The 24662-nt window shown below is 43.1% G+C and overlaps 1 protein-coding gene across 1 annotated transcript in view; it reads right to left on the bottom strand.

The window, feature by feature from the left end:
- PHF20 (PHD finger protein 20) overlaps positions 1 to 24662 on the bottom strand; it is a gene marked incomplete in the record, with an annotated part of 1076425 nt that overhangs the window by 487432 nt on the left and 564331 nt on the right. The window contains 1 exon segment of the mRNA XM_053696620.1: positions 12280 to 12564. Within this exon segment, the coding sequence (XP_053552595.1) occupies positions 12280 to 12564 (285 nt within the window).

The following is a 24662-nucleotide window of genomic DNA, read 5'->3' as shown; positions in this document are numbered from 1 at the left end:
TCAGTGTTGCTAACTGAGGCCAAGCTAGGAGAGCATTGAATATTGCTCTTAATTCCAGAATATTTATTGGGAGGAGTTTCTCCTCCTGAGTCCATAATCCCTGAGCCTTCAGGGAGTTCCAGACTGCGCCCCAACCTAGCTGTTGTTACAATTGTCCAATCTGGCCTGCGAAAGGTCATCCCCTTGGACAGATGTACCCGAGAAAGCCACCAGAGGAGAGAATCTCTGGTCTCTTGATCCAGATTTAGTAGAGGGGACAAATCTGAGTAATCCCCATTCCACTGACTTAGCATGCACAATTGCAGAGGTCTGAGATGCAGGCGCGCAAATGGTACTATGTCCATTCACGCTACCATTAAGCCGATTACTTCCATGCACTGAGCTACTGATGGGCGTAGGATGGAATGAAGGACACGGCAAGCATTTAAAAGTTTTGATAACCTGGCCTCCGTCAGGTAAATTTTCATTTCTACGGAATCTATCAGAGTCCCTAGGAAGGAGACTCTTGTGAGTGGTGATAGAGAACTCTTTTCCACGTTCACTTTCCACCCATGCGACCTCAGAAATGCCAGAACTATCTCTGTATGAGACTTGGCAATTTAAAACTTGACGCTTGTATAAGAATGTCGTCTAGATACGGAGCCACCGCTATGCCTCGCGGTCTTAGCACCGCTAGGAGTGAGTCCAGAAATTTGTAAAAATTCTCGGGGCCGTAGCTAACCCGAAGGGAAGAGCTACAAACTGGTAATGCCTGTTTAGAAAGGCAAATCTTAGGTACCGATAATGATCTTTGTGAATCGGTATATGAAGGTAGGCAACCTTTAAGTCTACTGTGGTCATGTATTGACCCTCTTGGATCATGGGTAGGATGGTTCGAATAGTTTCCATTTTGAATAATGGAACCCTTAGGAATTTGTTTAAGATTTTTAGGTCCAAGATTGGTCTGAAGGCTCCCTCTTTCTTGGGAACTACAAACAGATTTGAGTAAAACCCTTGCCCTTGTTCCGTCCGCGGAACTGGGTGGATGACCCCCATTACTAAGAGGTCTTGTACACAGCGTAGAAATGCCTCTTTCTTTATTTGGTTTGCTGATAACCTTGAAAGATGAAATCTCCCTTGTGGAGGAGAAGCTTTGAAGTCCAGAAGATATCCCTGAGATATGATCTCCAACGCCCAGGGATCCTGGACATCTCTCGCCCAAGCCTGGGCGAAGAGAGATAGTCTGCCCCCCACTAGATCCGTTTCCGGATAGGGGGCCCTCTCTTCATGCTGTCTTAGGGGCAGAAGTAGGCTTTCTGGCCTGCTTGCCCTTGTTCCAGGGCTGGTTAGCTTTCCAGCCCTGTCTGTAACGAGCAACAGGTCCTTCCTGTTTTGGAGCGGAGGAAGTTGATGCTGCTCCTGCCTTGAAGTTACGAAAGGCACGAAAATTAGACTGTTTGGCCTTTGATTTGGCCCTGTCCTGAGGAAGAGTATGACCCTTACCTCCAGTAATGTCAGCAATAATTTCTTTCAAGCCGGGCCCGAATAAGGTCTGCCTTTTGAAAGGAATATTAAGCAATTTAGATGTCACGTCAGCTGACCAGGATTTAAGCCATAGTGCTCTGCGCGCCTGGATGGCGAATCCGGAGTTCTTAGCCGTTAGTTTGGTTAAATGTACAACGGCATCAGAAACAAATGCATTAGCTAGCTTAAGTGTTTTAAGCTTGGCCATAATCTCATCCAATGGAGCTGTGCGAATGGCCTCTTCCAGAGACTCAAACCAGAATGCCGCAGCAGCAGTGACAGGCGCAATGCATGCAAGGGGCTGTAAGATAAAACCTTGTTGAACAAATATTTTCTTAAGGTAACCTTCTAATTTTTTATCCATTGGATCCGAAAAAGCACAACTATCCTCCACCGGCATAGTGGTACGTTTAGCTAAAGTAGAAACTGCTCCCTCCACCTTAGGGACCGTCTGCCATAAGTCTCGTGTGGTGGCGTCTATTGGAAACATTTTTCTAAATATCGCAGGAGGAGAAAAGGGCACACCGGGTCTATCCCACTCCTTGCTAATAATTTCTGTAAGCCTTTTAGGTATAGGAAAAACGTCAGTACACACCGGTACCGCAAAGTATCTATCCAACCTACATATTTTCTCTGGAATTGCAACCGTGTTACAATCATTCAGAGCCGCTAATACCTCCCCTAGCAATACACGGAGGTTCTCAAGCTTAAATTTAAAGTTAGAAATCCCTGAATCCGGTCTCCCTGGATCAGATCCGTCACCCACAGAATGAAGCTCTCCGTCCTCATGTTCTGCAAATTGTGACGCAGTATCAGACATGGCTCTCACATCATCAGCGCGCTCTGTCCTTAACCCAGAGCTATCGCGCTTGCCTCTTAATTCAGGCAATTTAGATAATACCTCTGTCATAACAGCAGCCATGTCTTGCAAAGTGATTTGTATGGGCCTCTCTGATGCACTTGACGCCACAATATCACGCGCCTCCTGAGCGGGAGGCGAAGGTACTGACATGTGAGGAGAGTTAGTCGGCATAACTTCCCCCTCGTTGTCTGGTGATAATTTCTTTACAGATATAAATTGACTTTTATTCAAAGTGACATCAATACATTTAGTACACATATTTCTGTGGGGCTCCACATTGGCCTTCAAACATAGTGAACAAACAGATTCATCTGTGTCAGACATGTTTAAACAGACTAGCAATGAGACTAGCAAGCTTGGAAAATCTTTTCAAATAAGTTTACAAGCAATATAAAAAACGCTACTGCGCCTTTAAGAAGCACAAAAAAACGTCACAGTTGAAATAACAATGAACCAAATCAGTTATAGCAACCAAATTTTCACAGTCAATGTATTAAGTTAGCAAAGCATTGCACCCACTAGCAAATGGATGATTAACCCCTTAATACCCAAAAACGGATAATCAATTTAACAATTAACGTTTTTATCACAGTCAAAACACACTGTCACAGGTCTGCTGTGACTGATTACCTCCCTCAAAATGAATTTTGAAGACCCCTGAGCTCTCTAGAGACGTCCTGGATCAAGGAGGAAGAAGCAGGAAGACTGTAACTGAATTTTTACTGCGCAAAAAAGCGCTAAAAATAGGCCCCTCCCACTCCTATTACAACAGTGGGAAACCTCAGTTAACCATTTCTATATAGAAATAAACGACAGCCATGTGGAAAATCATGCCCCAAAAGATTTATCACCAAAGTACCTCACAAAAAAACGAATAACATGCCAGTAAACGTTTTAAACATGCACTTTAAAAGTTAGGTAGTGTTATTAATAAGCCTGCTACCAGTCGCTTCTACTGCAGTTAAGGCTCATACATTACTTCAGTATTAACAGTATTTTCTTAGTCAAATTCCATTCCTTAGAAAATTACTTATTGTACATACATTCATCAGCCTGATACCAGTCGCTACTGCATTTAAGGCTGTACTTACATTACATCGGTATTAGCAGTATTTTCTTAGTCAATTCCATTCCTTAGAAAAATATTCTACTGCACATACCTCATCTGCAGGGGACCCCGCATGCTATTCCCTTTCTGAAGTTACCCCACTCCTCAGAATGTGCGAGAACAGCCAGTGGATCTTAGTTACTTCTGCTAAGATCATAGAAAACGCAGGCAGATTCTTCTTCTAAATACTGCCTGAGAGAAAAAAACAGCACACTCCGGTGCCATTTAAAATAAACTTTTGATTGAAGAAATAATTAAGTATAAAAATTCCACACTCCTCTCACACCTTCCTACTATGTCAGTTGCAAGAGAATGACTGGATATGACATGTGAGGGGAGGAGCTATATAGCAGCTCTGCTTGGGTGATCCTCTTGTAACTTCCTGTTGGGAAGGGAATATATCCCATAAGTAATGGATGACCCGTGGACTGAATACACTTAACAAGAGAAATAGCCTCCAAAGAAGCAAAAGTATCGAATTTGTAAAATTTGGCAAAAGTATGCAGTGAAGACCAAGTCGCTGCCTTACAAATCTGTTGAACAGAAGCCTCATTTTTGAAAGCCCATGTGGAAGCCACTGCTCTGGTTGAATGAGCAGTAATTCTTTCAGGAGGCTGCTGGCCAGTAGTCTCATAGGCCAAACGGATTATGCTTTTCAGCCAAAAGGAAAGAGAGGTAGCAGTCGCTTTCTGACCTCTCCTCTTACCAGAATAGATAACAAACAAGGAAGATGTTTGTCTGAAATCCTTAGTTGCTTGTAAATTGAACTTTAAAGCACGAACTACATCAAGATTGTGAAATAGACGTTCCTTCTTCGAAGATGGATTAGGACACAGAGAAGGAACAACTATTTCCTGGTTAATATTCTTGTTAGAAACAACTTTAGGAAGAAAACCAGGCTTGGTAAGCAAAACTACCTTATCTGCGTGGAACACCAGGTAAGGTGAATCACACTGTAAGGCAGATAATTCTGAAACTCTTTGAGCAGAAGAGATAGCTATCAAAAACAAAACTTTCCAAGATAACTTAATGTCTATGGAATGTAAAGGTTCAAACGGAACCCCTTGAAGAACTGAAAGAACTAGATTCAAACTCCATGGCGGAGCCACAGGTTTATAGACAGGCTTGATTCTGACTAAAGCCTGAGCAAACGCTTGAACGTCTGGTACCTCTGCCAGACGATTGTGTAACAGGATAGACAAAGCAGATATTTGTTCTTTTAAGGAACTAGCTGACTATCCTTTCTCCAGTCCTTCTTGGAGAAAGGACAATATCCTGGGAATCCTAATCTTACTCCATGAGTAACCCTTGGATTCACACCAACAAAGATATTTCCACCATACATATGGTAGATTTTCCTGGTGAAAGGCTTTCTAGCCTGAATCAGAGTATCTATAACTGACTCAGAGAACCCATGCTTTAATAGAATTAAGCGTTCAATCTCCAAGCAGTCAGACGTAGAGAAACTAAATTTGGATGCTTGAACGGACCCTGTATTAGAAGATCCTGCCTCATTGGCAGTGTCCATGGTGGGACAGATGACATGTCCACTAGGTCTGCATACCATCAGATCCAACTCTGGGGTGCCCCATAGCTGAGTCAGCTGGGCAAATACCTCCGGGTGGAGTTCCAACTCCGCCGGGTGAAAAGTCTGACGACTTAGAAAATCCGCCTCCCAGTTGTCTACTCCTGGGATGTGAATTGCTAAAAGATGGCAGGAGTAATCCTCCACCCACCTGATTATTTTGGTTACTTCCGTCATCGCTAGGGAACTCTTTGTTCCCCCCTGATAATTGACGTAAGCTACAGTCGTGATGTTGTCCGACTGAAATCTGATGAATTTGGCCGCCGCTAGTTGAGGCCATGCCTGAAGAGCGTTGAATATTGCCCTCAGTTCCAGAATGTTTATCGGGAGAAGAGTTTCTTCCCGAGACCATAAGCCCTGAGCTTTCAGGGAGTCCCAGACCGCACCCCAGCCTAACAGACTGGCGTCGGTCGTTACAATGATCCACTCTGGCCTGCGGAAACATATTCCTTGAGACAGGTGATCCTGAGACAACCACCAGAGAAGAGAATATCTGGTCTCCTGGTCCAACTGAATTTGAGGAGACAAATCTGCATAATCCCCATTCCACTGTTTGAGCATGCATAGTTGCAGTGGTCTGAGGTGTATCCGAGCAAAAGGGACTATGTCCATTGCCGCAACCATTAGTCCGATTGTCTCCATGCACTGAGCCACAGATGGCCGAGGAATGGAATAAAGAGCTCGGCAAGTAGTTAAGAGTTTTAGCTTTCTGACCTCCGTCAGAAATATTTTCATTTCTACCGAGTCTATCAGGGTTCCTAGGAATGGAACTCTTGTGAGGGGGGAGAGAGAACTCTTTTTGATGTTCACCTTCCACCCGTGAGACCTCAGAAAGGGCAATACAATCTCTGTGTGAGACTTGGTTCTTTGGAAAGTTGACGCCTGAATTAAGATGTCCTCTAGGTAAGGCACCACTGCTATGCCCCGCGGTCTTAGAACCACCAGGAGGGACCCTAGCACCTTTGTGAAAATTCTGGGAGCAGTGGCCAACCCGAAAGGAAGAGCCACAAGCTGAAAATGCTTGTCCAGAAAGGCGAACCTGAGAAACTGGTGATGATCTTTGTGGATAGGAATGTGCAGATACGCATCCTTTAGATCCACGGTAGTCATATATTGACCCTCCTGGATCATTGGTAAGATTGTCTGAATGGTCTCCTTCTTGAATGATGGGACTCTGAGGAATTTGTTTAGAATTTTGAGATCCAGGATTGGTCTGAAAGTTCCTTCTTTTTTTGGGAACCACAAACAGGTTTGAGTAAAACCCCAGTCCTTGTTCTGCAATTGGAACTGGGTGGATCACTCCCATTGTATGTAGATCTTCTACACAGCGTAAAAACGCCTCTTTCTTTGTCTGATCTGTAGACAGACGAGAAATGTGGAACCTTCCCCTTGGAGGAGAGTCCTTGAATTCTAGAAGGTATCCCTGGGCTACAATCTCTAATGCCCAAGGATCGTGTACATCTCTTGCCCAGGCCTGAGCGAAGAGACAGTCTGCCCCCTACTAGATCCGGTCCCGGATCGGGGGCTACCCCTTCATGCTGTCTTGGTGGCAGCTGCAGGCTTTTTGGCCTGTTTACCCTTATTCCAGCCCTGGTAAGGTTTCCAGTTTGCCTTGGGCTGTGAAGCATTACCCTCTTGCTTTGCAGCCGGAGAGGAGAAGCGGGGCAGTTCCTGAAATTGCGAAAGGAACGAAAATTAGCTTTGTTCTTTGTTATAAAGGCTTTGTCCTGAGGGAGAGCATGGCCTTTTCCCCCGGTGATATCTGAAATAATCTCTTTCAATTCAGGCCTGAATAGGGTCTTCCCTTTGAAAGGAATGTTCAAAAGCTTGGATTTAGACGACACATCGGCAGACCAGGACTATAGTCATAGCGCCCTGCGCGCCAAAATGGCGAAACCTGAATTTTTCACCGCTAACTTAGCTATTTGGAAAGTGGCGTCAGTGATAAAATAATTAGCTAGCCTTAATTCTATCCATAATTTCCTCATATGAGGTCTCCGTCTGGAGCGAGTCTTCCAGCGCCTCAAACCAGAAAGCAGCTGCAGTAGTTACAGGAATAATGCAGGCAATAGGTTGGAGAAGAAAACCTTGTTGAACAAAAATTTTCTTAAGTAAACCCTCTAATTTTTTATCCATAGGGTCTTTAAAAGCACAACCGTCTTCAATTGGTATGGTTGTGCGTTTAGCTAGTGTAGAAACAGCCCCCTCCACCTTAGGGACCGTCTGCCATGAGTCCCGCATGGGGTCCGATATGGGGAACATTTTCTTAAAAACAGGAGGGAAGACAAAAAGGGACACCTGGCCTATCCCACTCCCAAGCAACGATATCCGCAATCCTCCTAGGGACCGGAAACGCTTCCGTGTAAACAGGGACCTCTAGGTACTTGTCCATTTTACACAATTTCTCTGGGATCACCAAAGGGTCACAGTCATCCAGAGTAGCTAATACCTCCCTAAGTAAAACACGGAGGTGTTCTAGTTTAAATTTAAAAGCCAATGTATCTGAATCTGTCTGGGGAGGAACCCTTCCTGAATCAGAGACTTCTCCCTCAGACATCAAATCCCTCGCTCCCACTTCAGAGCGTTGTGAGGGTATATCGGATACGGCTACCAAAGCGTCAGAATGCTCATAATCTGTTCTTAAAACGGAGCTATCACGCTTTGCAGGTAACACGGGCAGTTTAGATAAGAAGGCTGTAAGAGAATTATCCATGACTGCCGCTAAGTCTTGTAATGTAAAAGGGTTAGATGCACTAGAGGTACTAGGAGTCGCTTGCGCGGGCGTAACTGGTTGTGACACTTGGGGAGAGGCAGACGGGCTACCCTCGTTACCTTCAGTCTGAGAATCATCTTGGGCCACATTCTTAAGAGCAACAATATGATCTTTAAAGTGTATAGACATATCAGTACAAGTGGGACACATTCTGAGAGGGGGTTCCACCATGGCTTCTAAACACATTGAACAAGGATTTTCCTTAGTGTCAGACATGTTTAACAGACTAGTAGAGTACACAAACAGGCTTGGAATCACTTTAATCAAATAAAAAACACAATTTGAAAAAAACGTTACTGTGCCTTTAAGAGATAAAAAGCGCACACAATTTTACAAAACGGTGAAAAATGCAGCAATCTTTCACAGTATGTAGCTAAAGCCTTAATAAGATTGCACCCCAAGTTTCAAAACGATTAACCCCTTAATGCCCAAACCGGAGCCGTCTAAAGCCAACACCTGGTTAAATCACTACAGCACCTTGCCACAGCCTTGCTGTGGCCCTACCTTCCTTTAGGGATCAGATTTGGGGGAATATAGCTTCTTTTAGGCCCTCAAACATCAGCAGGACCCTCCATGTGAAACAGCATGAACTTCTCTGCAATTCTAACTGTGCATCTGAGGCAATTAGGCCCCTCCCACTCTACTCCGGAGCTGTGAGGCCAAGTAAATCACTCCTAAGTGACTAAAAAACAGCCATGTGGTAATAATCCTAGAAAAAAAACCAAAAGGGATTTTAAAGTGTCTTGCAAAACGATTTTTCCTTAGCCAAACAATTGCTTGCCCTGAATAAGTGTCAACCAGTATATTACCCTATTATGTAAGCATTCAATTCTGTACTAAGTCTGTGAACATAGCTTACCCTCCCGTCATGGGGATATTGTCAGTTCTTCTAGCATTATCTCAGTCTTGTCTAGAAATAAATGAATGAACATACCTTACTGCAGATCACCCTGCAAACCGGTACCATTTAAAATAAACTTTTGATTGAAGATAATAAAACTACAATTCTAACACCACATTCACTTTACACTCCCGAGAGAGACCCTAGTGCTTAGAGCCAGCAAAGAGAATGACTGGGGGTGGAGCTAGAGGGGGAGCTATATGGACAGCTTTGCTGTGTGTTCTCTTTGCTACTTCCTGTAGGGAATGAGAATATCCCACAAGTAAAGGATGAATCTGTGGACTGGATACACCTTGCAAGAGAAACCAATTCTTTCCCATTCATTCTTAATAATGTTTGCCATCTTTACGGGAACCGGGAAAGATTGTGGTACAACCCTGTCCTCGTGGACCTTATCTAATTTCGGAATCAAAGGTTCCTCAGGCAATTTGGGCTCTGGAACCTCTAACGTAGCCAAAACTTCCTCTAGCAGAAAGCGTAAAATGCTCAATCCTAAATCTAAAGTCTGGTTCCTCTGCAGCTAGAGGCTTAGAGGCAGCAGATTCCGACCCAGAAAGAGCACCCTCTGAAGTATCAGAGGCGTCTTCATCATTGGATAATCTGGTATTAGATAAATCCAATAAGCTAGTAGATGACCCCTGAGAAGGATAGAAGTATTTGACCTTTCGCTTGCGCTTAGCAGGGCGAGGTAAAGCACTAAAGGCCGCAGACACTGCTGTTTTTAACTGCTCAGTAAAGTCTGGCAGTAAAAGGGCCCCTCCAGATGGAGGATTAGGAGTGCTACGCAAAGCTGCATGTGTATTAGGAGATAACTGTAGGGTGCGCACCTCACGGGACGGAGACTCCTCAGAGGTGGATGGATCAGTGGTATCAAACATATTAACCTTCTTTGACATGATTACTTTATAAAGGCATGTAGAACATAATTGAGCAGGCGGGTATACAGAGTCCTCCTCACGGTATAGAGAGGTATTAGACTTCGTTAAAGAGGGAGTACCTTCTAACGCATCAGAATCCTCCATAGCTTGCACTTATAAAGCAGACAATTAATAAGACAAAACAGAACCTTTATACCCCCAATGGCTGGGGCACTCACCACCTCCTATGACCCAGGTCAGAGAAACCGCTTCTTCGGTAAACCGCACGGTCAGGAAAGAGGAAATCCGTGTAACCAAACCCGGTCACATGGTGCGCAATGCAGGACCGCCCCTGCGATAATAGGAAAAAAGCGAGCCAAGCCTTTCAGGCTGCACAGCTTCCAAAAACGACAGTAAAAACCTGTACATTCCAACATTTGCCTGAGCACATGTCGCATCTCACACATGGAGCAGCATAATCAAATAAAATTATGGGATAAATACCCCCTGTTCAATAATCCCCCTCCGGAGATATTAACCCTTGATTCCATACAGATAAAAGGAGCCACACTGTGACCCTGTCTTCTTGCGTTATCATATGTGTATATAAAATGAAACGATTTTACCGGAATCTATGCTAATACGAGTCTGGATCGGTTCGCAGAAAGACTCTCCCTGCATCTCCAGACCCTAACATTCGTCAATGGTCTCACTGAGAGGCTGACAAGACTACTTAAAACTCCAGTCCCATTTCGAAGGGTAGATACCCTTCATAAGGAACTACTCCGAATCTTCTGACACTTCTCTGCCAACCTCCTGTGACGAAAGGCAAAGAATGACTGGGATATGAGGGAAAAAGGGGGAGAATTTAAAGGGACAGTATACACTCATTTTCATATAACTGCATGTAATAGACACTACTATAAAGAATAAGATGCACAGATACTGATATAAAAATGCAGTATAAAACTGTTTAAAAACTTACTTAGAAGCTCCCAGTTTAGCTTTGTTGAACAGGTAGCTGGAAAGCCCACAGCAAGTGGGAAATAAGACACTCCCCCCTCCCCCTTCTTTTGCATATGAAAAGACTCTTTACACAAACAGGAGCAAGCTGGAGTAGGTAGCCGACGGTATTCACATAAAACTTTGGGGCTTGGTTAGGAGTCTGAAAATCAGAGCAATGTTATTTAAAAATAAGCAAAACTAAACTTTTTTTTTTTTTTTTAAACTTCATGGGCTATATAAATAGATCATCTACAAAACATTTATGCAAAGAGTGTATAATGTCCCTTTAAGCCTTTGGCTCAGGGTGTCTTTGCCTCCTCCTGGTTGCCAGGATCAGTATTTCCCAACAGTAAGGAATTATGCTGTGGACTCTCCTCATATTAAGAAGGAAAGAAGCATTATTATATGAACTAATTTAACCCTGTCACAGATGGATTAAAAACAAATAAAGGTACACATATACTTTTTAATGGCAAAGATTACATTTATGGCATTTGATTATTTACATTTTACCATCACTTTAAACACATTTCTAGAACCAATTTCAAGAATGCACTAAATACCACAATATTGAATATTCAAACTCAATCCCAGCCTCACTATCCCCCTACTTCTTCAAGCTTCAAAACTACCTATATAGTCTACAAACACCTCTCACCATTTTTCTTACAGATCCCTAGTCAACCTTCTACAATCTATCAAAAATAATCACTCACATGAACCCAAAATAAGTAAACAACCTCTGTACTGCTAAAACTCAATGACAACTCATGTGTTGAAATGCAATTATCTGATGAACTACAAATAAATAACACCAAAAGCGACAACTGTATGGTCATACAAAACAATAATAAAGACCAGTGAGGACCATTCTGTTTCTGTGTTATGGAAGTACAGAGCAACCCAACTGTATATGCAATATTAAATCCACAAATTTAGATAAAGCAGACTACATTTCACAAGGCTTTAAAAGATGTGCTTTAAATAACATCAAATTGTTTCACTGCACAAACTTGCACTGGATATATTTGTGGGGCCATGGAACATCATATCATAAAATTCAACATCTCATATCCTTGGTGCAGTCAATGACAATATTGAATAAACAGGCAGATTAAAAGTGCTGAAAAGACATTTTTAAAGTTTAAAAAAACAAAACATACTTCCTTATCAGAAGCAGAACCACTGTAGAATGAGAATTCAAGTTAAAAACCAGTAACAAAACAATAGCAATCTGGTCTTTCTAAAACTAAAGCCAAATGAGGTTCCAAGTCAGGTTTTTATCACTCATAAATGTTTGTGTTACTTGAAGATGTATAACTTTCCTAGCAAATTTTGTGTGTGCTTGAGCATCAATACTAATCACATGTATGGTCAAGAAGATTATCTGAAGACGAGCATCAATGATGCACAGGTATAAAAGCCAATAAATCTAGTGAATAATTTATTTCTACCTGTAAACCATACTGGCTACATTGTTTGTACAATTTTTTTTTAATAATCAAACTACAGCTTTTAATGTTTGAAACTTTAAAAGCATTATGTTTTAGGTTGTCTGAACCATTGGCATGACCTCAAGAGCTAATGTAGTACAACCTTGAACATCAAGTTTTCTATCTATGCGTACACAGATTATAAAATTCTATCGTTACCTAATATCTAAATATTGCTACAAAAAGGCAAACCTTTCTTACTCAAAGAACCAGAGGTGGTCCGTCTCCTCTTTGGGGCTTCCTGGTTGGCTTTTTCATGAGCTAAAGAACCTCTTGTTTGCATGTGTCTGGTCAGAGGAGACTGTTCCTGCTCTGCTTTTTCAACTCCATGGAAATATTTCATATGGTAGTGAAGCAGTTTAGCTTTGCGAAAGGATTTTGAGCAATCCAGAAACTTGCATTTAAACCTGTTGGGATCCAATTCCATGGTCACAGCTTTGGGAGCTGGATCATCTGTTTTCTTCAAAGTATTTGTTACTGTAAGAACACAAAAGGAAAAAAAAAGAAAAAAAAAAAAAAAGAAAAAAAAATACTTAAGGAACACAAAAAAAAGAATAGATAAAAACTAGAAATAAATTAAAATTACTTTTTGTTTGCTACGCTTTGTAAAATGTGGCTTCAAATCATAAGTGGTTAAGCCCATAATCAAGAGTCCAGAATGATAGCCAGAAAAAAAAAAAAAAAAAACGTCTATAATTGGTAAAGCATTATTTTTAATTTAGGTTAAGGAAGATAGACAAATCCTTTTGCAGTTTTTTTTGTTATTCAATTTCAGTAACTTGTCCCTTACAGAAATATTCTCTATTTTTTTCTAATTTAGGCACAAATCAGACAAATCATATACATAAATAAATGTGCAATAGTTAGTTTAAAATGAATATATCATCATATTCAAATCAATAATATTCAGTACTGTTGGGTATAATGCTTCTTTCCTTCCTAAGATATAGGGAGAGCCCACGGCTTCATTCCTTACTGTTGGGAAATACAACACCTGGCCACCAGGAGGAGGCAGAGACACCCCAGCCAAAGGCTTAAATATCCCTCCCACTTCCTCATAACACCAGTCATTCTTTGCCTTTCGTCACTTTAGGAGGTGGCAGAGACGTGAGAGTATTGATGAAAGTTAGTCTGGAGATGCAGGGAAAGTTTTTCTGCGAAACTATCCAGACTACTGCTAACAGCTCCTAAGCAATCAGTGTTGACGAGTTTCACTGCCTGCTTTCTCTCACTCAAGACAGTATATGTCAGGAGCGCGCTGCTATAAGACTGTCACACTTGAGAGGCTGTGTTCTGTTCCACAGCATGGATCCTGGAGGTAAGATTGTTTAAATTTTTACACATTAAACGCTATAACAGGGTAACAGTGTGGCTCCTTTATACCTTGATAGGATCCAGGGTTAATATCCTCTGAAGAGGGTTTATTGAACAGTTGGGGTTAATTAATCAGTATATTAATTATTTACATGCTGCTGAGTGTGATTTTGCCTGGGCTGATAGACTGTTTTTGGCTGGAACAAAAGGGTTTCACTTTTAAGTTTCACTTTCGTTTTTAAAAGTGTTGCACAGCTCCTATTACTTGCTGTACTTGTAATAACAGGGTAAGCACTGTCTTGTACTCCATGTGACCGGGTGTCGTCTATGTTAATTTCCTCCATTCTGCTGAGACTTGAACCTAAGGAGAGCGTTTCCTCTGTTAACGTTCTGGGTCTAAGATGTGGTGAATGCCCCAGCCATTGGGAGTATAAAAGGTGCAGATTTCTAGAATAAAAAAAATGTTTTATTTGTGTCCTTCTGTGGGTATAGCCTGAGCTATGGAGGACTCTGACATGTTAGAAGGTACTCCCTTCTGTACTTATTCATACCTGTTTATATTGTGAGGAGGCCGTGGTTTTGCCTCCCACTCATTTATGTTCCACATGCCTTAACACCGTAATAAAGTCTAAGAAGGGAGACAAGCCTGCTAAGGCTCTTAGTCCCTCTGAACTGTCTACCTCTCAGGACTCGGCGTCCCGTGAGATTACTACCCTTGCTACATTATCCACTCCACATGCAGTTCCCCATAACACATCTAATCCTCTGGAGGGGGGCCTTCTTCCTGCTTACTTTGCCGCACAGATGCAAACAGCGGTGTCTGCGGCCCTCAGTGCATTACCTCGTTCTAACAAACACAAGAGAAAGTTTAAACAGAGTCATCTAAATATTTATCGGATTTAGCTATTATGTCCCAGTTATCCGATGAGTTAACCTCTGTAGCTTCAGAGGGTGAACTTTCTGAGTCAGAGTCCTTAGCGTCTAAGCCTCCTGCTGCAGAGGAACCGTCCATAAGATTTAAAATTGAGCACTTGCGTTTTTTATTAAAGGAGGTTCTGTCTACGTTAGAGGTTCCAGAGGACGTGCTGCCTGAAGAACCTATGATACCTAAATTAGACAGATTACAAAGACAGGAAAGTTCCTTTGACTTTTCCTGTGTTGGTTAGGATGGTGAACATTATTATGAATGAATGGGAAAGAATTGGTTCTTCCTTTTCTGGACTCTCAACTGGATTTGTGGGGCTCCATTCCTAAAGTGGATGGTGCTCTCTCTACGCTTGCTAAACGTACTACTATACCTCTTGAGGATAGTTTTTCGTTCAGAGAACCGATGGATAAGAAAATGGAAACCTTTCTGAGAAAGATGTTTCAACATACAGGATTTTTGTCTTAACCGGCGGCTGCAGTTGCCACGGTTGCCGGAGTGGCTACCTACTTGTGCGACTGTCGGAACTCATTGAGGTGGAGTCTCCCCTCGAGGATATTCAAGACAGCATTAAAGCTCTGAAAATTGCTAATTCTTTTATCTGTGATGCAAACATGCAAATTATTTGCCTAAATGCAAAGGCCTCTGGCTTTGCGGTCCTAGCCCGCCGGGTGCTCTAGTTGAAGTCTTGGTCTGCGGATATGACTTCTAAGTCCAGACTCCATCTCTTCCCTTCAAGGGAAAGATTTTATTTGGTCCAGGCCTGGACTCCATTATTTCTACGGTTACTGGAGGCAAGGGTGCCTTCCTAATGCAAGATAAGAAGAACAAGTCTAAGGGACGACAATCATCTATTTTTCGTTCCTGTCTTTCTGACAAATCCCAATGACAACAATCCTCCTCCAAGCCCAAGCAAACCAAGAGTACTTGCAAGCCGGCTCAGTCCTGAAATAAATCCAAGCAAAATAAGAAGCTTCCGAAAACAAGTCTGCATGAAGGGGCGGCTCCCGATCCGGGATCAGGTCGTGTAAGGGGCAGACTATCCCTTTTTTAAGACGCCTGGTTCAAGGACGTACAGGATTTGTGGGTCCTGGAGGTGGTACTCAGGGATACAAGATAGGCTTCAAATCTCATCCGCCAAGGGGCAGATTCCTTCTCTCGAATCTGTCTACCAGACCAGAAAAGAGGGATGCCTTTCTAGGGTGCGTTCGGGATCTATCCTCCTTAGGAGTTTGTTGTCCCGGTGACTGTCGAAGAAAGGAGGTTTGGGGATATATTTAAACCTTTTTGTGGTTCCAAAGAAGGAGGGAACTTTCCGTTCAATTCTAGACCTAAAGCACTTAAACAAATTTCTCAGTATCCCTTCCTTCAAGATGGAGACAATAAGGTCCATCCTTCCTTGGATTCAGGAAGGCCAGTTTATGACCACTATAGATCTGAAGGACGCTTACCTTTATGTTCCAATCCACAGGGAACACTTTCAGTTCCTGAGATTTGCATTCCTGGACCAGCACTTCCAGTTCATTGCCCTTCCGTTTGGCCTAACTACTGCTCCAAGAATCCTTATGAAGGTTCTGGGGGCTCTTCTAGCCGTTGCCAGAACTCAGGGTATTGCAGTAGCCCCATACAGGGACGATATACTGGTGCAAGCATCACCCTTTCATCTTGCGGAAGAATTTTTGGAGTCCCTTCTCAGTCTTCTTTGACTACATGGATGGAAGATAAATTTGGAAAAGAGTTCTCTTATCCCAAGTACCAGGGTAGAATTCCTGGGTACTATAATAGACTCCATATTGATGAGGATATTTCTAACAGACCAGAAACGGTGCAAGCTAACTTTGGCATGTCTTGCCCTCCGGAACTCCTTGAGTCAATCTATGGTTCAGTGTATGGAGGTAATTAGTCTCATGATGTCCTGCATGGACATCAATCCTTTTGCCAAGTTCTGTCTCAGACCTTTACAACTGTGCATGCTGAGGCAGTGGAACGGCGATCATTCAGATCTGTCTCAACAGATTGTATTTGACAGCCGGTCGAGAGAATCGTTCTCTTGATGGCTATGTCCAGATCATCTGTCCCAAGGGACATGCTTCTAAAGACCATTCTGGGAGATTGTGACTACGGACGCAAGCCTACCCGTAAGGAGAGTTGTTTGGGGTGCCAGGAAGGCACAGGGGTTGTATACTCAGGAGTCGTCCTCCCTCCCGATCAATATTTTGGAACTACAGGCAATCTTCAAGGCCTTGAAGTCTTGGCCACGTCTGGGTTCGTCCCAGTTAATCAGATTTCAATCAGACAATACATCCTCGCTGGCTTACATCAACCATCAGGGGGGAACAAGAAGTTCCTTGGCGATGAAGAAAGTATCTCAGATTCTGGAGTGGGTGGATGCCCCCAGTTGTTCGTTGTCAGCGATCCAAATTCCGGGGGGGTGGACAACTGGGAGACTGATTTTCACAGCAGATAACCATTCCATCCAGGGGAATGGTCTCTCCATCCCGAGGTGTTTGCAAAGATATGCAGCAAGTGAAGGACAGTTCCCTGCTACTTCCCTGAGGGGACAGATTTCGGCCCTGTCAGTTTTATTGCACAAGAGACTGGTTGAGCTTCAAGACGTGCAGTCCTATGTTGAGGCTCTGATTAGGATCAAACCTGTGTTTAGATCTGGGGCTCCTCCTTGGAGCCTAAATCTTGTTCATCGGGTTTTGCAAAAGGTTCCGTTTGAGCCTCTGCATTCCGTTGACATTAAATTATCTTGGAAGGTTCTCTTTTTATTGGCTATTGCTTCTGCATGCAGAGATTCTGAGATCTCTGCTTTGCAATGTGAGCCCCCTTTTTCATGCAGATAAGGCAGTTTTACGTATTAAATTGAGTGTCATCCACTTAGCATACGAGACAGCGGGACATCTTCCTCCTGAGAGGATAACGGCTCATTTCACTAGAGCAGTGGCTTCCTCTTGGGCCTTTAAGAACGAGGCCTCTATGGATCAGTTTTTAAGGTGGCTACCTGGTTCTTCTTACATACTTTTTCAAAATTTTACAAGTTTGATGTTTTTGCTTCGGCTGAAGCAGCTTTCGGGAGAAAAGTTTTGCAGGCTGTGGTGCCCTCAGAATAGTGTCTGCTTCTTCCTTTTTGTCCCCTCCCGTTATTCATTCAGTGTCCTCTGGAGCTTGGGTATATAGTATTTCCAACAGTAAGGAATGAAGCCGTGGTCTCTTCCTATCTTAGGAAGGAAAACAATTTATGCTTACCAGATAAATTCCTTTCCTTCCGGAAAGGTAGAGTCCACGGCCCCCGCCCGTTTTTGTTTTGGCTATGGGAGGCCCCCTATTTATTTTATTCTTCTGGCACCATTTATATCCCAATATTTCTCCTACTTTTTTGTTCCCTCTGCAAAATGACTGGGGTAATGAGGAAGTGGGAAGGATATTTAAGCCTTTGGCTGGGGTGTCTTTGCCTCCTCCTGCTGTCCAGGTGTTGCATTTCCCCAACAGTAAGGAATGAAGCCGTGGACTCTCCCTATCCAGAAGGAAAGGAATTTATCTGGTAAGCATAAATTATGTTTTTCATTTGGAGCTATGATGAAACTAGATAGAGAAGAATCTACTTTAGGAACATTCCTCTAGATTGCCAAAGAAAGAAAAATCTGAGAACCAGAATCTCTAATCAAGCTGATGCCATTCTTAATAAAAGGAGGTAATAAAACACAAACCCCATACAGAGTGGCAAAAGTCCTTTTCATTTTCTCAGGTTTTCTTTTTTTTTTTTTGGGGGGGGGGGGGGGGGCTTTTATCTTCAGCCTCTTGGGCAAAAATCTAGGTTTACACCAAAATGTCAATTTATTGTTAGGAGCAAGCAAATCTCACTTAAAGGATATATGATAAAACCAGGATTTAAACCAGGAGATTTAGACAAATCCTATGTAAACCCTTTAAAGGACATGAAAGACAAAAATAAGATGTTACGGCTGGGATAGAGCATATATTAAGTTTACTTTGGCAATTGAATGTACTTCATTATCTTAGTATCCTTTGTTGAAAAGTATGCCTAAGTAGGCTCAGGAGCAGCAATGCGCTACTGGGAGCTAGCTGCTGATTGGTGGCTAAACACATTTGCCTTTTGCCACTTGGTCACCAAATGTGTTCAGCTAGATTTCAGTAGTGCATTTCCTCTCCTGAGCAGACTTTAAACTATGTGTTTAACCCTTTTGAAGGGGTTAGATATACAAGCAATAGTGCAATAATAAAATGCTCTTAAATTATAGCAATTAATTTGCATTTTTTTGTCCGTTTTAACAATAATTTCATTATAGGTTAGTAGAGAATCTTACATGATCCGTGGTTATGTTAGTGTAGGTTTATGCAAAATTGTTTAGGATGTTGCAGCATTTCCCTTAATTACTTTTTTCCCCACCAACACTTTAGAGTGCTCGCTCAGAATATAAAGCAGATGCTATTCTCTAAAATTTCTCTATAAAAAGGGATAATAAACGCAGAGACAGCTTGTAATATTAAAGGGCCAGATAACGTGTGTCTATAAAAAGGGACAATAAACGCAGGGACAGATTGTAATATAAAGGGCCATATTTCCTGTGGCACGCTAACAGTTATGTGCGAGCGATATCGGGTTTATAGTGGACGTAGCTCCCTTATTACTAGTTGAAAGTAAACACAGATCGCTTGAGTGCAATTGAAGTTAACGCAACCTCAGAGCTCTGGTTAATTGTGTTACAAAACACATAAAAAACACATTACAAAGTACATTTACATTAATAACAAAACTAATAAAAATTATGGAAAAAAAATAATTGCACAAAAAAGTTAGGGTTCAAGATATGAGGTCTCAGGTGTAAGAAAAAACAAAAACAGAATTTATGTTTACCTGATAAATTACTTTCTCCAACGGTGTGTCCGGTCCACGGCGTCATCCTTACTTGTGGGATATTCTCCTCCCCAACAGGAAATGGCAAAGAGCCCAGCAAAGCTGGTCACATGATCCCTCCTAGGCTCCGCCTACCCCAGTCATTCGACCGACGTTAAGGAGGAATATTTGCATAGGAGAAACCATATGATACCGTGGTGACTGTAGTTAAAGAAAATAAATTATCAGACCTGATTAAAAAACCAGGGCGGGCCGTGGACCGGACACACTGTTGGAGAAAACAGAATTTATGTTTACCTGATAAATTTCTTTCTCCAACGGTGTGTCCGGTCCACGGCGTCATCCTTACTTGTGGGATATTCTCTTCCCCAACAGGAAATGGCAAAGAGCCCAGCAAAGCTGGTCACATGATCCCTCCTAGGCTCCGCCTACCCCAGTCATTCGACCGACGTTAAGGAGGAATATTTGCATAGGAGAAACCATATGGTACCGTGGTGACTGTAGTTAAAGAAAATAAAATATCAGACCTGATTAAAAAAAAACCAGGGCGGGCCGTGGACCGGACACACCGTTGGAGAAAGAAATTTATCAGGTAAACATAAATTCTGTTTTCTCCAACATAGGTGTGTCCGGTCCACGGCGTCATCCTTACTTGTGGGAACCAATACCAAAGCTTTAGGACACGGATGAAGGGAGGGAGCAAATCAGGTCACCTAAATGGAAGGCACCACGGCTTGCAAAACCTTTCTCCCAAAAATAGCCTCAGAAGAAGCAAAAGTATCAAACTTGTAAAATTTGGTAAAAGTGTGCAGTGAAGACCAAGTCGCTGCCCTACATATCTGATCAACAGAAGCCTCGTTCTTGAAGGCCCATGTGGAAGCCACAGCCCTAGTGGAATGAGCTGTGATTCTTTCGGGAGGCTGCCGTCCGGCAGTCTCGTAAGCCAATCTGATGATGCTTTTAATCCAAAAAGAGAGAGAGGTAGAAGTTGCTTTTTGACCTCTCCTTTTACCTGAATAAACAACAAACAAGGAAGATGTTTGTCTAAAATCCTTTGTAGCATCTAAATAGAATTTTAGAGCGCGAACAACATCCAAATTGTGCAACAAACGTTCCTTCTTTGAAACTGGTTTTGGACACAGAGAAGGTACGATAATCTCCTGGTTAATGTTTTTGTTAGAAACAACTTTTGGAAGAAAACCAGGTTTAGTACGTAAAACCACCTTATCTGCATGGAACACCAGATAAGGAGGAGAACACTGCAGAGCAGATAATTCTGAGACTCTTCTAGCAGAAGAAATCGCAACTAAAAACAAAACTTTCCAAGATAATAACTTAATATCAACGGAATGTAAGGGTTCAAACGGAACCCCCTGAAGAACTGAAAGAACTAAATTGAGACTCCAAGGAGGAGTCAAAGGTTTGTAAACAGGCTTGATTCTAACCAGAGCCTGAACAAAGGCTTGAACATCTGGCACAGCTGCCAGCTTTTTGTGAAGTAATACCGACAAGGCAGAAATCTGTCCCTTCAGGGAACTTGCAGATAATCCTTTTTCCAATCCTTCTTGAAGGAAGGATAGAATCCTAGGAATCTTAACCTTGTCCCAAGGGAATCCTTTAGATTCACACCAACAGATATATTTTTTCCAAATTTTGTGGTAAATCTTTCTAGTCACAGGCTTTCTGGCCTGAACAAGAGTATCGATAACAGAATCTGAGAATCCTCGCTTCGATAAAATCAAGCGTTCAATCTCCAAGCAGTCAGCTGGAGTGAAACCAGATTCGGATGTTCGAACGGACCCTGAACAAGAAGGTCTCGTCTCAAAGGTAGCTTCCAAGGTGGAGCCGATGACATATTCACCAGATCTGCATACCAAGTCCTGCGTGGCCACGCAGGAGCTATCAAGATCACCGACGCCCTCTCCTGCTTGATCCTGGCTATCAGCCTGGGAATGAGAGGAAATGGCGGGAACACATAAGCTAGTTTGAAGGTCCAAGGTGCTACTAGTGCATCCACTAGAGCCGCCTTGGGATCCCTGGATCTGGCCCCGTAGCAAGGAACTTTGAAGTTCTGACGAGAGGCCATCAGATCCATGTCTGGAATGCCCCACAGGTGAGTGACTTGGGCAAAGATTTCCGGATGGAGTTCCCACTCCCCCGGATGCAATGTCTGCCGACTCAGAAAATCCGCTTCCCAATTTTCCACTCCTGGGATGTGGATAGCAGACAGGTGGCAGGAGTGAGACTCCGCCCAAAGAATAATTTTGGTTACTTCTTCCATCGCTAGGGAACTCCTTGTTCCCCCCTGATGGTTGATGTACGCAACAGTCGTCATGTTGTCTGATTGAAACCGTATGAACCTGGTCCTCGCAAGCTGGGGCCAGGCCTGGAGAGCATTGAATATCGCTCTCAGTTCCAGAATATTTATCGGTAGAAGAGATTCTTCCCGAGACCAAAGACCCTGAGCTTTCAGGGATCCCCAGACCGCGCCCCAGCCTATCAGACTGGCGTCGGTCGTGACAATGACCCACTCTGGTCTGTGGAACATCATCCCTTGAGACAGATTGTCCAGGGACAGCCACCAACGGAGTGAGTCTCTGGTTCTCTGATTTACTTGTATCTTCGGAGACAAGTCTGTATAGTCCCCATTCCACTGACTGAGCATGCACAGTTGTAATGGTCTTAGATGAATGCGCGCAAAAGGAACTATGTCCATCGCCGCCACCATCAGCCCGATCACTTCCATGCACTGAGCTATGGAAGGAAGAGGAACGGAATGAAGTATCCGACAAGAGTCCAGAAGCTTTGTTTTTCTGGCCTCTGTTAGAAAGATCCTCATTTCTAAGGAGTCTATAATTGTTCCCAAGAAGGGAACCCTTGTTGACGGGGATAGAGAACTCTTTTCCACGTTCACTTTCCAGCCGTGAGATCTGAGAAAGGCCAGGACAATGTCCGTGTGAGCCTTTGCTTGAGGAAGGGACGACGCTTGAATCAGAATGTCGTCCAGGTAAGGTACTACTGCAATGCCCCTTGGTCTTAGCACCGCTAGAAGGGACCCTAGTACCTTTGTGAAAATCCTTGGAGCAGTGGCTAATCCGAAAGGAAGCGCCACGAACTGGTAATGTTTGTCCAGGAATGCAAACCTTAGGAACCGATGATGTTCCTTGTGGATAGGAATATGTAGATACGCATCCTTTAAATCCACCGTGGTCATGAATTGACCTTCCTGGATGGAAGGAAGGATAGTTCGAATGGTTTCCATCTTGAACGATGGGACCTTGAGAAATTTGTTTAAGATCTTGAGATCTAGGATTGGTCTGAACGTTCCCTCTTTTTTGGGAACTATGAACAGATTGGAGTAGAACCCCATCCCTTGTTCTCTTAATGGAACAGGATGAATCACTCCCATTTTTAACAGGTCTTCTACACAATGTAAGAACGCCTGTCTTTTTATGTGGTCTGAAGACAACTGCGACCTGTGGAACCTCCCCCTTGGGGGAAGTCCCTTGAATTCCAGAAGATAACCCTGGGAGACTATTTCTAGCGCCCAAGGATCCAGAACATCTCTTGCCCAAGCCTGAGCGAAGAGAGAGAGTCTGCCCCCCACCAGATCCGGTCCCGGATCGGGGGCCAATATTTCATGCTGTCTTGGTAGCAGTGGCAGGTTTCTTGGCCTGCTTTCCCTTGTTCCAGCCTTGCATTGGTCTCCAAGCTGGCTTGGCCTGAGAAGTATTACCCTCTTGCTTAGAGGACGTAGCACCTTGGGCTGGTCCGTTTTTACGAAAGGGACGAAAATTAGGTCTATTTTTTGCCTTGAAAGGCCGATCCTGAGGAAGGGCGTGGCCCTTACCCCCAGTGATATCAGAGATAATCTCCTTCAAGTCAGGACCAAACAACGTTTTCCCCTTGAAAGGAATGTTTAGTAGCTTGTTCTTGGAAGACGCATCAGCCGACCAAGATTTCAACCAAAGCGCTCTGCGCGCCACAATAGCAAACCCAGAGTTCTTAGCCGCTAACTTAGCCAATTGCAAAGAGGCGTCTAGAGTGAAAGAATTAGCCAATTTGAGAGCATTGATTCTGTCCATAATCTCCTCATAAGGAGGAGAGTCACTATCGAGCACCTTAAGCAGTTCATCAAACCAGAAATATGCGGCAGTAGTGACAGGGACAATGCATGAAATGGGTTGTAGAAGGTAACCCTGCTGAACAAACATCTTTTTAAGCAAACCTTCTAATTTTTTATCCATAGGATCTTTGAAAGCACAACTATCCTCTATGGGAATAGTGGTGCGTTTGTTTAAAGTAGAAACCGCTCCCTCGACCTTGGGGACTGACTGCCATAAGTCCTTTCTGGGGTCGACCATAGGAAACAATTTTTTAAATATGGGGGGAGGGACGAAAGGAATACCGGGCCTTTCCCATTCTTTATTAACAATGTCCGCCACCCGCTTGGGTATAGGAAAAGCTTCTGGGAGCCCCGGCACCTCTAGGAACTTGTCCATTTTACATAGTTTCTCTGGGATGACTAAATTTTCACAATCATCCAGAGTGGATAATACCTCCTTAAGCAAAATGCGGAGATGTTCCAATTTAAATTTAAATGTAATCACATCAGATTCAGCCTGCTGAGAAATGTTCCCTAAATCAGTAATTTCTCCCTCAGACAAAACCTCCCTGGCCCCCTCAGATTGGGTTAGGGGCCCTTCAGAGATATTAATATCAGCGTCGTCATGCTCTTCAGTAACTAAAACAGAGCAGCCACGCTTACGCTGACAAGGGTTCATTTTGGCTAAAATGTTTTTGACAGAATTATCCATTACAGCCGTTAATTGTTGCATAGTAAGGAGTATTGGCGCGCTAGATGTACTAGGGGCCTCCTGAGTGGGCAAGACTCGTGTAGACGAAGGAGGGAATGATGCAGTACCATGCTTACTCCCCTCACTTGAGGAATCATCTTGGGCATCATTGTCATTATCACATAAATCACATTTATTTAAATGAATAGGAATTCTGGCTTCCCCACATTCAGAACACAGTCTATCTGGTAGTTCAGACATGTTAAACAGGCATAAACTTGATCAGAAAGTACAAAAAACGTTTTAAAATAAAACCGTTACTGTCACTTTAAATTTTAAACTGAACACACTTTATTACTGCAATTGCGAAAAAACATGAAGGAATTGTTCAAAATTCACCAAATTTTCACCACAGCGTCTTAAAGCCTTGAAAATATTGCACACCAATTTTGGAAGCTTTAACCCTTAAAATAACGGAACCGGAGCCGTTTTAAGCTTAAAACCCCTTTACAGTCCCTGGTATCTGCTTTGCTGAGACCCAACCAAACCCAAAGGGGAATACGATACCAAATGACGCCTTCGGAAGTCTTTTATAAGTATCAGAGCTCCTCACACATGCGACTGCATGCCATGCCTCTCAAAAACAAGTGCGCAACAC

Source organism: Bombina bombina, chromosome 1 (genome assembly GCF_027579735.1).
Source record: "Bombina bombina isolate aBomBom1 chromosome 1, aBomBom1.pri, whole genome shotgun sequence".
Classification (NCBI taxonomy): domain Eukaryota; kingdom Metazoa; phylum Chordata; class Amphibia; order Anura; family Bombinatoridae; genus Bombina; species Bombina bombina.
The sequence above is the reverse complement of the archived record's forward strand: the minus strand, read 5'-3'. Positions and strand labels throughout refer to the sequence as shown.